The 12,915-nt window shown below is 38.7% G+C and overlaps 1 protein-coding gene across 4 annotated transcripts in view; it reads left to right on the top strand.

Annotated features, from left to right (window-relative positions):
• nkd1 (NKD inhibitor of WNT signaling pathway 1) overlaps positions 1-12,895 on the top strand; it is a 28,199-nt gene extending 15,304 nt beyond the window's left edge. The window contains exons 4-10 of one of the 4 annotated variants that reach the window (XM_059532036.1): positions 1,875-1,932; positions 5,293-5,396; positions 5,878-5,973; positions 6,393-6,540; positions 7,725-7,806; positions 8,038-8,180; positions 9,430-12,895. In XM_059532036.1, the coding sequence (XP_059388019.1) occupies positions 1,875-1,932; positions 5,293-5,396; positions 5,878-5,973; positions 6,393-6,540; positions 7,725-7,806; positions 8,038-8,180; positions 9,430-9,938 (1,140 nt within the window). In that variant the 3' untranslated portion in view covers positions 9,939-12,895. Of the gene's footprint in view, positions 1-1,874; positions 1,933-5,292; positions 5,397-5,877; positions 5,974-6,392; positions 6,541-7,721; positions 7,807-8,037; positions 8,181-9,429 lie in introns of all 4 variants that reach the window. The other 3 variants (XM_059532028.1, XM_059532055.1, XM_059532046.1) reach the window with 3 other exon arrangements.
• The last annotated feature ends 20 nt before the right edge of the window (positions 12,896-12,915 follow it).

Raw genomic sequence — 12,915 nt, 5'->3', positions numbered from 1 at the left:
GTGTGTGTTCACTGCTCTGTGTGTGTGCACTTCGGATGGGTTAAATGTAGAGCACAAATTCTGAGTATGGGTCACCATACTTGGCTGAATGTCACGTCACGTCACTTTATCCCTGTGACATCAATGCACATCAGCAGCTCACCAGGAACACCAACAATCTCAGACACTTTGGTCCACGCATCATTTTTATTTATTTATGTCCCTGTAGGCAAACGGGGACACGCCGTAGTTTATTGGGAAACCCGCCACAGCAATAATCAACTTCTCTTCCATTTTGTTTGGGAACTAATGTGGTCGGAACCAACGTTTACAGGGTTGTGTTCTCTGGAATCCTCTCAAGCGGTGGACTTCTACTTTCCGATTCGTTTCCGCCGAAATGCGTCATAGCTCATTACCATTAAGTTAACCTGATTTCAGCTCTTCTTGATGCTCTCAATGGCCAAGTCGCGCCGTGCCACGCTGCTGCTCGATATACACTTACATTGAAAATGAATGACTTCCGGCCACTTTGACGCTCTCGATGGTGGCAGTGTGAATGCACGGCTCTCTATATAAATATATTTTTATGTAATGTATTTTAGTATTTTGTTATTCATTGTCATGTGTTTGATTTGTTAGTTTTTTTAATACATTGTGAGATTCTTGGGTTTGTGAAAAGCAATATTTAACTAAAAATGTTTATTATTATTATTAGGGCTGTGTGAGACATTTTCAAATATTGCAATGTGGTGGAGTAAGATGCAAGAAAAGGGGCTTTAATATATGGGGGTGGTTGGGACTCCATAAAGCTTTTTAAGAGTGACTGCGAGGGGTCGACAGCACCACATCGAAGAGGTGAAGTCCAGGGATTAGTGAATTTCTCACAGCCCTCAATGTCCTGCGCAACAACACACAGCCACGTATCCATGCTCTCAAACACAGCACACTTATTTACAAAGGGCCAAGTAGTGCTTTAGCCAAACTTGACCTTGAATGATAGAGAGAACAAAAAATAAATAAAAGAAAAAGAATTTCTGCTGACCGATTCTCATTTCAACCAGCTGAGAAGAACTCATATTTTAAATGCACCCCATCCATCATCCAGACAACAGATAATTAGCGTGTTCCCCTCAAATGCTGTCGGCTAACCTCTCGAGCATTATGGTGAACGTGTGTGTTTGTGTGCGCAGCTTTGTGTCTCTAGCGGCTAGTGTATGGCTTGAGGCACTACAGCAAGACATTTAGTGCGCCTGTCTAATGTGGATGAAGACAAAGCAGCTCCTCATTGGCAGAAGCAGCATGTACACACATGCAGCTGCAGAGCTTCAGTGGAAGCTGTACGGTCAGTCTTTGGGCCAGAAAAATTAATTGTTAGTATGCAGACAGCTGGAGCGTTGAAATTAGACAAAGGTAGCAGGTGTGTTGAGACAATAGTCTTCTTCTAGACTGATGTTTGGTTTTGAACTTGAAAGATGTGTTCTAGACAGCTGCTTGTGTGTGTGAAGCATGGTTTAATATCTTCGATGAGACACTTCCAGTATCCACACCTGCTTATATTGTCTGTTAGGGGATGTGTAGACGGAATTGCGTCAATTTGATCTATTACTCTGTAGGATTTTCAATCTACTCTATAATGTCATTCATCTAGTCTTTGGAAATGTTGACACCCACTGTGAGGTGCTCAAGTAGGAGAAGCATGATTCAACCCAGCCTGCAGCGTATATTCATACAATTCACCCTTTTCACTGTAATGTTCTGATTTTATAATATCAACTGCACAAAAATTCATTTTTTTGTCTCAAATACGGCCATTGCTTGTCTGAGATGTGTAATTTTATCTACTTAGTCTTTTTTTCTTTTAAGAGGCCTAACTCTCTTTTCCATTGTCTCTGCAGGACCTGTTGGATGAAGGTTATGCTGAAGGTATCAGTGATGAACGTTATCGTTTAGAAGGTAAATTATCTCACTGTATCCCCTGAGCAACTGCTGTTCTCTTGCATGTAGCTCCTGATCTCTCCACTGCTCAGTTTCATTATTTCTTCTATTAAGTTATTTGCACAACGTTGGCACAGTATGATTTGTTTCTTGTCATTTTTGAGACATTAGTCTGTAAATTGAAGGTCGTAATTTGCTTATTAAACTCATAGTAGCATGTTAAAAGATTTATTGTCAAAAATCAGATAAGGTTTTTAAGCTGATATTCCATCTCCTGTAGTTGTAATAATATCATCTGGTTGGGGATCAAGATTCTTATCTAGGGTTAAGGCAAAAGGAAATCTAATCATTTGACTGTCATCATCAAGAGGCAGCAACAGGTCAGATTCCTGTACAAACAACATTTATAGCTTATACGTGCTTGAAAGTGGTCCACTCATATATGTTAAATTGTACCATGACTGGCAACTCTGGAATTCAATGTGATACCTTTTTTAATGGATCTATGAAAGTGTAAAACAAAGATTTTTTTTTGTCATCATTTGTGTACACATACAGAGGTCATAGCAGTGTTTTTAAAGCAGCTTTTTCATTTTAATGGGAGCAAAATAGTTTTGTAGTTTCCACCAAACCTGCTGGATTCATGATCAGGATGTTATAAATGGCTAATTAAGCTCATAGCAGTAAGCTCATAGCAGTAGGCAAAATCCTACTTTTGAAGGCAAGGATGTAAAATTTTGACCAAGGAACTTGAAATGATTGGATCATTTGTTGTTACAGTTATACTGCACTTTAGCCTGTACCAAGCACCCACACTGAGGAAACACACTTGGCTTTAGCTATTAACCAGTCACCACACAGTTTACTCTGAACTCCAGGTGAACCTTTAGATTCAAAGCCACGTTTGGGACGCTGCCAGGCTGCCCTCTGTGTTGTATAGCGTGGTTTTTAAGCTCTGTCACCGGAGCTCTGCAGCGGGTTTGGCTGTCTCATCACTCTGTGGGGAAGGACTTTGACTATTGCTGTGAGAGTTAGCACTTCCTTTGTGTGTATGGTGTATGTGTGTGTATAGTTTCTTTGTGACCATTTGTTAGTCCTCTAGATAAACAGCTCCTGTATATTGTGAGCTGGCTGGCATGCAGGCTTTGGCCCCGGAGCTCAGCGTTGCCTTTGAGTTTCTGGCCCTGATCAAAAGCCCTGATCTGACGCTGTTTCCCTCCAAAAATCCTGTAAAAGCTCCCTGGGACGACTACTCTCATCCTCTGGTGCTTTTCTTTTCTTTTTTCATCCTCCCTTGCCTCTCGCTGCAGAGGGACAAGACAGGTCCTCTTTGATCTGAGCGGATCAGCGGAGGAGAAGTGAATGAGAGAGAGAGAAGACAGAGAGAGATACTGTTGTGTCTGCCTATCCTTTTGGCTCGTACAACAAACACTGTTTCAGATTTGACTTTGCTTAATTAATTAGAGATTCTGTTTTACAGACGGACTGATCCTGGGCCAAAAGGTTTGAGAATGGAACTTCAAAGCACAGGGATTTGGGGCAGGGGGGAGGATTTAGCCTGCAGGACCCAGCCTGGTGCTGAGCCGTGTCCTCACTGAGCAGAGTTAGATCTGCTCTCGTTTAAAACATCTCCATCTTATTACCCAGAATACACAAAGAGACAAACTGCCTTTGAAATTTACATATTGAGTTCAGGATTGATCCTGATCTACGTCAGAACGGGCCGCTGTTAGACTTCATCTTTCCCGGCGACTATAAATTTGCTTATGATTTCAGACATAAATAGGATATCAAGGATGTTTGTGAAGCCTGGCCTTAGAATGTGATGGCAGCAGTTAGGCCTGTTTACGCATTTACTTGCAGCTTTAGAAAGGCAAAGTGCTGATTTACCATAGTCTGCTCTTAAAGGAACAGTTCACCAAAAATTACGATTCTGTTGTCATGTTCCAAACCTGTATAACTTTTTATATAAAAAATTTTTCTGTGAAACAAAAAAAGGCAGTTAAGCTCAATGTACAGACACTCTGAAGCTTCAAAGGTAAAACCGCATTATAACAACTCTATATTCAAAGTCTGACAATAGTTTTGTATGAAAAACAGGCCAAAACTCTCAAGTGGTTATTTACTGAAAATCTTGCCTTCAGCTGAAGAACCCAAATCTCAGTTGTGACATATTAAACTCAGCATGTCATAATCAGTGCCGTTTAACATCATTGACATTACTATTGATTTAAACTGTGCTTTCACGCCTGTAGATCTATTGCTTTGTTCCACAAACAGGGATTAAAATTATTACAATGTTGCTTTTTATATATAGACAAAAATTGTTAATACAAGTCACGTGTGAGTAAACTGTCCTCTCAAGTTTCATGGTTTATTTTCCAGAATTCCATCAGGATGGAACCAGCTTTGATGGAACTTCTACAGCTTCGAGGGCTTATTGATGCTTTTTTTTATAGCTGTAGTTTTATTAATTTAGCACTTTGAGCAGGAGTCCCAGATTTTGTCGGGAAAACATTGTTAAAATGCACCTAATACAAAGTGCATTAAGACAGTATTATAATATGAAAAGGCGCACTTTGATTTTGAATGGCGAAGACGTGCTCACCCATAGACATAGTCTACTGTTTTTCACGGAACTTACGTAATTACCCATTATAGATTGTGATATAACCTGGTTTGTTGGTCCGTTGGATCAGATTGCTTTCTCACTACAATCAAACCACTCCAGAGTTAGTTTTCAATCTAACCGAGACCACCTCGTTCAGGCAATCTCAGACTGATTTTTTAGTCATGAGGTGTTAAACATCGGCGATAATCGTGCATGATATTCGTACAGATGTAAACAAGCCTTAAGACACTCTTCTTTGTAAAGCAGCTTTCCGACAATCCATTATGAAAGTCCTGCCACTGCACAAAAAATTTATTCTGAATTGTGATGTATAAACGTGAGCTACGTGTGAGCCACATGTCCTTCATTGCTTTCCAAGACTCAAACAAAGTGTGTAGAGGAACATGTACTTCTGAGGTTAATATTCAGGGTGTGACTGCACATTTTGCCTGAAGGTTTATATCCAATACTATGAGACTTTATGAGTGTCTTCAGTGTAATATGTCTGCAATAGCAGAGATGGCATGGCTACATTCAAAAATAGCTGGGTGCTTCCTAGGCATTCTCTTTTAACTCTTTCCCTTCTCTCTTCTGTCTGTTTTAGTTTATATATGCTTATAAAGCTGCATTTCTATATGTATTTCCTCATTAAAAAATTACAAATTAATAACAATTTTGAACAATGTTCAAAATGAGTTACAGTCACATGAGATGAAGACAAAAAAACAAAAAAAATTTTTTAAGTATGAATGTGTGCCCCCCTGCAGTGGCCCTGCCCCCTGAGAAGACTGACATCTGTAATGGGGAAGAGAGAATGCAGGACACTGAAGGCTCTGCCACTGTCGGCCCACACAAACAACTACAGTTTGAGGTCAGTATAAAACAAACAAACATATTTAGTTGGCTTTTTAAAGAGATTAAAACGTTTATTCTGCTAGGATTAAAGCATTAAAAGTAAAATTGTTAAAAAGTCACACTAAAGACATAATTATACAAAAGATTTCTATTTCAAATACATTTCTATTCTGTTAATTTCTATTAATCAAAGAATTCTGAAAAATATGCATCATAATTTCCATAAAAATTATGCAGCACAGTTGAAATCCAATGACATTTTTAATTGATAATGAAGGATCATTTGACACAATGGCTGCTGAAATTGCAACTTTGCTTTCACAAATACAAGAAAATGTATGAAAATGGATAAAATAATTCTTTTTTCTTTCCACTGTTTTACTGTATTTTGGATCAAAAAACAATACTACTTTAAGAAAAAACATGGCAACCCAAAATTTATAACCAGTCTTTTAAAGGAGTGTTACAGTGATTATCCATTGTTGTTTATTAATCAGGAGTTGGAGTGTGCTGTATCAGTTGAAGAAGATAACAGGCAGGAGTGGACTTTCACCCTCTACGATTTCGATAACAATGGCAAGGTCACAAGAGAGGTAAGACTGAGACATCTGTGCATTAGGGAGAGCAACAGAGATAACACTAAGAGGACATACTAAATGTCTTTTCTCTTCCACCGTACCACACAGTTCCTGTTTTCCTCCGCTTCATAGTTGCTCTGCATTTACATTTCATTTCCACATGCTAAATAGCCTCAGATGTATAGCATGTTTCATGTTTGTGCACACGTGCTCTCCACTGCTGCAAGCATCTGTCTTCCCTCCCTGAGGCTGAGTAGACTCTGATTAACACATTATTATGGACATGTCTATGTATGAATTATGAATAATGCATGTATCTTAGCATATATCATGTACAGGCTAACACAGCATATAACAGACTAATGGACCGTCTTGTGTCAGTGAAGATCTCTTAATTTCATGTAATTTTTCCCTCTCTATCTCCCCATGTTCAGGACATCACCAGTCTACTGCACACCATATATGAGGTGGTGGATGCGTCAGTGAATCACTCCCCCAGCAGCAGTAAGACCCTCAGGGTGAAGCTCTCTGTTGCTCCAGACTCCAGCCAGAAATGGAGGAACTGCACCCAGACCAACACAGGTACATAGGGACCGTTTGCTCAGAACAACAGGAAATGAGTTGAGGGATATCAAGGAGAGTTCACTCAAAAATGCTGTCATCATTTACCCACCATCATGTTGTTCCATACCTGAATGACTTTCTTGTGTCCATGTAACACAAGAGGAGTTTAGCAGGATGTTGACGCTGCTCTTTTCCACACAGTTATAATGAATAGTAACAGGATCTATCAAATTTGATCAAAAAGACATTAAAATGCAGTCAGTACGACGAGAGATTTAGTGTGATGGTCAAACTTTAATGTATAGATGCAATGTGTAATGGTTTTTTATTTATTTATTTATTTGTTTTACTTGACTGTCTCAATTTCATTAGACAGGTACATCCTTGACACTTGACATTTTGTTAAATACTACATTTTGTGTTAAATACCACATTTTTTTGTGTTACATTATAAAAGAGAAAATAAAATAAAAACAAGGACATGAGGGCAAGTAGAAGATGAAAGAATTTTCAGGATTACAATTCTAAATTCTTGTTATGCTGTCTCCTACACTATTGCCCTCCTCCTTTTCCCTGTCTTCCATGTCATTGCATCTCTTGTAAGATGAGTTCATAGTCAAAGGCAGAAGATGAGAGAAAGAAAAAACCCAAACCTCTGCAGCTCTGAGCTTTTGGATTCCTTTTGGAAAGTGCTATCTTATCCCTCTTTGCTCAGATTGTCTTTTGCTGTTTGAAAAATAAATAAATCCACATTTAGCCACTTTCTAACTGTGTTACTTGGTAAAAAACAATGTGAAGGAGAACAGGAAGTACTCTGAAGAAACAGAAGTGTTTCTGTTTGTTTAGTGCTGTCATTTGAGCTATTTATACCCGTCATGTATTTGAAAGAGAAGAGCCTTTGAACAGCAGCTGTCTTCATGCAAATTCACAAGTGTGTGTTTTTTAGATTTATATGAGGCCTGAGGTTCAAAATAGAATAAATTAAGCATTGTTGTTTTTTCCTTCTTTTATGAACCTTCAAAGTAAATAGAAAGCAGGGAACAAAGGTTTCTTTCTTATTTTGGTTGGTCTTTAAAGCTGCTTCAGTATATGTGCATGTGTGTGATGCTGTGCAACTTAATGCCGTTCTCTTTGATAAAGACCCCCCTTCTCTCTCCCTCTCTCTCTCTCCCTCTCTCTATCACTCACTCTGTCTCCAGCAGACACTCCCCATCCCAAGCATAAGGGAGAAAAGTGTATTGAGGACTCCAAGACTTCAGAGAAAAAGTCAAGAGCCTTTCTTAGGTACTTATGAAATTAAATTACATAAACAGACAACATCATATATAAATCAGTTTAACAGATTAGTGTATGTAATTGTTAGATAAAACTGCAATTTATAAACTTCGGAAGAACATGTCACAGAATATTTAAAATAATGAATGTAACGGACAATGGTTGATTCAAGCCCGCTTTGTGGTCACAATCTCAGAGCAATGTAGTTGCAGTCATGACAATATGATGCTGTTGTGTTAGGCGTTACCATGCTGATCACCACAACCAGCAAGGTTGCCAGCGGCACTGTGTGGATGAGAACTTGGAGAGAAGAAACCATTATCTTGACCTGGCTGGCATTGAAAACTACACATCCCGCTTTGGAACAGGTACAATCTTAAAGGGTTAGTTCAACCAAAAATTTAGATTAGGCCGCATTTTACTCACCCCCGAGGCATCCTAGGTGTATATTACTTTCTTCTTTTAGACTAATTCAGTCGGAGCTTTGATCTTTCAAGTTCTATCATTGTAGTCAGTGGATGTTGCATCGCTTCAGTCCAAAAGACGTGAAATAAAAAGCGCCCTACCATTAAAAAAAAAAAAGTGTCTCACATGGCTCTGGGGTGTGAACAAAGGCCTCCTGTAGCGAATCGATTAATTTTTTAAAGAAAAATATCCATATTCAAAACGTAATAATCACTTGAATCTAGCTTGCACTCACTTTTGTAAATGAAAGCACTTCTGGGGGAATTACGTGTGAGGTCAGATTTTTGCATTCGCCAACAAAACAACGGTCACTAATAAGAAGAACAAAATGAGGATTTGTAAAGAAGAATGTCAGAGGATTTCAATATAAGCCAAGAGGTGACTGGTTTTCCTTTGCTAAAGTAAGGAAACTTTGCTTCTTTTGATTCTGTGAACAAACGTTGGTTTTCACGAGACTCACTGGCGCATACGCACCAATGACCCATACGTTATGATCCCGGAACTGCTTCTGCGTATAACTGTTGACGCAAACTAGATTAAAGTGATTATTACGTTTTGAATATGGATATTTTTCTTACAAAAACGCATCGATACTCTACAGGAGGCCTATATTTCACCCCCACCCCACCGGAGCTGTTGAAGACACTTGTTTTTATTGAAGGGCACTTTTTATTTATCTTATTTTGGACTGAAGGGATGCAACACAAAGAAAGCAAAAATAATACCTTTATTTACGCAGAACTTGGATGTTCTGCATCTTGTTTGCAAGCAGAGGATTTGACACAAGCATCAGTTCTTTCATGAACAGGGAGTGAAGACTGACATGGAAGATAAGAAATTATTGAATAGTCTTTTTTTATTTTATTTGCGCAACAAAAAGTATTCTTGTAGCTTCATAAAATTACGATTGAACCACTGATGTCACATGACTATTTTAACAATGTCCTTACTACCTTTCTGGGCCTTGAACGTTGTAGTTGTTTTGCCGTCTGTGCAGGGTCCCAAAGCTCTCGGATTTCATCAAAAATATCTTCATTTGTGTTCTGAAGATGTTATCCCTCTAAAATGTTTTTTTTTTTTTTTTGGTAAAGGCACAATTATTTATATACTTATAAAACATATTTATAATAATAACCCTTAAAACAAATAATTTTGTGCTTCCTCTAGCTGCTCCTGCCGCAGAACCAGCAAAACCCAACCATACCACACGTTCATCCAATCAGACACGCTCACGTTCTCAGGAACCAGAGAATGGGCACGCATACTCTGTTCACCATCGGCGCTCACAGACCATCTCCACAGACCCTCCTGCCATCCTCTCCCGGCACACACATGCACTTCGTTCCCCTAAAACGCACCGCACGCCGCCCACACAGGCCTCTGCCGGTCGGGTGATAAGAAGAGGAGCGCCCCCTCCCCCAGCGGTCCCCAACCAGACCCCTCCACACCAAAGCTCAGGCCCATACCGACGACACAAGCAGAGGCCTAAAGAAGGCCTGCACTATCGGGCTCTTGGGCCGACCGTGACGTCTGGCCCAGTCGTGGAGAAAGAGCATGTGAGGGATCTGCCCAGTCTGGTGCTATATGAAGGAGGACTAGCTCAGGTGGTCCAACGACATGAGCATCATCATCATCACGAACATCATCATCACTACCATCACTTCTATCAGTCCTGAAAAGTAAAACACAGATGGGCTACATAAAAAATCAAAATAAGAATAACAATGAGGAACATAACAATTGAATGATCATTGCATGGCCACATTGAGGCTGAGAAGGACACAAAGCATCATGTTCATGCCAAAGTGGCAGACAATATGTACGCATTTGTATATATTAGTGTGTGTGTGTGTTAGTGTGTGTGTGTGTGAGAGAGAGAGAGTTTGTGTGGGTCGGTTTGAATGTGTGCTGATGTATTCAGTCCTGTCTTTGGCAGCAGGAGAGGTTTACTTACTACGTAAGGGCTCTATCTTCCCCTTTTCTCTTCTTTTTTCTCTCTATCATTCTATCTGCCTCCTTTGTTTTCTCTTTCCGTCTCTTCATTCTTATCCGATTGGTCTATTTGGTTGAAAAGGTGGTCAGTCCTGTTAAATGAAGAATTTTGAGTTGTCAAACCACTTTTGAGGGAATACAATTCCTTGGTTTTGTAACTTACACTTTGTGTGTGCATGTGTGCACACATTCTGCGCATCTGTGTGCTTGTGGTGTCTTTTTTTACTTATCCTTTTATGTTTTCTTTTTTCCACTGAAGAACACTTGAAAAGCACTTCTTGTGCCATTGCATTCGAGACACTTTATCTATTAAGAGCTTCTCTCTCCGAAACCACAAATCTGAATCGACACCTTTAAAAATGCAATACAGGACACATGTACATAAAAGAGCCAGTAAACACACTCAAACCATCAAATCAGACTATGTTGAAGGACAGTATGAGATCTACACACTACCAATCAACATGAAGAAAACAGAGCATCATAATCAGCTGCTACCTCTAGTATTATTATGATTATCGGTATTATTGACAATTTTATTCAGAATTTATGTTTAATTTGTCTGTCTGTTGTAATATGCCACCAATCTGCAGTCATGTTAAGGTGTATTGGATTTAAATCCATTGTAAGCTTTATTACTGAAACGTTTTGTTTTGTTTTTGGTGTTTTCCTGTCCCTGTAACTTTAAGCTAATTTCATTCTAAGACCACTAGGCATCAGAGTTTATAGTGTAATTATGTGTATCAGACAATATGAAATCTTAAAATAATCTTCTGATTATTGTAGAATAATGTTTTGAAGCTTGTTAAAAAAATAATTTATTTGAAAAACATATTCCTGTCAGGTTTATGGCAAGTCAAAATGGGTCTGATCAAATGATTGGAAAACAATGAATACATTATACCTGATATTATTGTATTTTTTGCTTGTTTAGTTGTGGTTTCAACTTTTTCTTATCATTTCAGTCAATTCAGAAAACTCAAGTTTTGAAGTGTTAAGGAATCTGGGCTGCCAAGGTAAAATTGTATTTTTATTTCTCAGGTTCATTTCACGTTTGAGTTACTGAGTTACAAAAATTTTGGGGGGGTTTTGAAGGGAGCTGTGAACCACTGGACAGGATCACCCTTTAGAGTTTCTAATTTCTTTCAGAGTCCAAAAATATGTTCTCAGACTAAATTAGGATCTTTTAGACAGTATGTTAGTGCCTTTAGCTCGGTATTGGCAGAAGTGAGTTAGGTAGTGAGAAAACAAGTCTGGTTTAATAGGAGTACATCTGTTCCCATGCAGCAGTTTAAAACAGCATTTAAATAGTACATTATGAATCTATTTTAGGCTCGATGTATCCCAAGTTACATAGAGGGTGTGTGAGTGAGTGTGTATGGCAGCTGACTCATTCCTCTGGGGCAGGATGACCGTATCGCAGCCTAGAAGTCTCCAGTCCTCCCATAACTCACCGATACCCCACTGACAAGAGAGTTAATGAGTGCATGTGTATCTGAAACCAGCACCACGGAAGATTATGAAACACAACAACCTTCGTTCAAACTCAGCAAAGCAGGTGTGTGTGTTGAAGATCACAGCAGGTATTTTAATACTCCACGTAATTGTTGTAATCTGTCTTTTTTGATGATTTTATACAGACAAAAAAAAAACTTTTATTGAAAGTTATAAAAATGTGCACTTGTACTTGCAATTTTGGGCCCCAATGTGGACAAGCAGTTAAAATTGAGAATTTTGTCAGTGATGGGATGAGTTAATTATGTTTGCTTAGAATCTGTTGGACTTGCTGATATGTTTAGAGTGAGATCAGCTGACTCTTCTGCTCAGGAGGACAGTGGAAATGTGAGAACATCACACTACACTAAACTCTGGAAAACTAACTCATCACAGCTAGTAAGTTAGCCTCATTCGACCTTCACTCAGTTTTGCAGTTGAATGAATGTGTTATGGAGCTTAACTCTCCCTCTCATTCTCTTTCTGTTTATGGTGAGATGTTGCCATTTTAAATGATTCTGACCATTTCTTAAACATATATTGCTGCTCAGAAAAAAAAACAAAAAACAATCTATGGCATCATGAGAAACTGAAAAATTTAAACATGCCTCATGTGCAAAACATCTGAATGCACAGTAGATTAATTTGTTATTTTGTTATTGTTCCACAGTGTTCTTGTTTATCCTTTAAAGAATCATCACACTAAAATTGCTTAGATGTTTGATAGGTTCATCTGCCTGATGGTTGTAAATACATCATGCGCGGACAGCTGTGGTGATAACAGTATGTTAGTTGGATTCTTCACTATTTATCTGGATGAATAGCTATTTTGTATAGTGCCATTTGTACTTACAACATTTCTTGATTTCTGTTGTGCTTTTGTTTAGTGTGATTGAGTGAGTGTGTAGGACAACACACTCAGGCTCGCAGCAAATGATTCATGGAGGTGCTTGTACATAAATAACACGATGTGGTAGCATTACATGCCACACCCGAACCCTAGTCCAGATCATTTGTGATTTTTCCTAATAAATGTTCATGCTTTTTTGTTTAGTTTATATAGATGGATGGAAATAATTGCTTTATTTATTTAATAGCAAACCTGTGCCAAGAGAAAACCTTTCATTAAAATCTGAACTGTTGCTTACTGACTGGGTGGCTGTGATT

This window comes from Carassius carassius, chromosome 3 (assembly GCF_963082965.1).
Source record: "Carassius carassius chromosome 3, fCarCar2.1, whole genome shotgun sequence".
NCBI lineage: Eukaryota > Metazoa > Chordata > Actinopteri > Cypriniformes > Cyprinidae > Carassius > Carassius carassius.
This window is presented reverse-complemented; position numbering and strand designations above follow the sequence as displayed.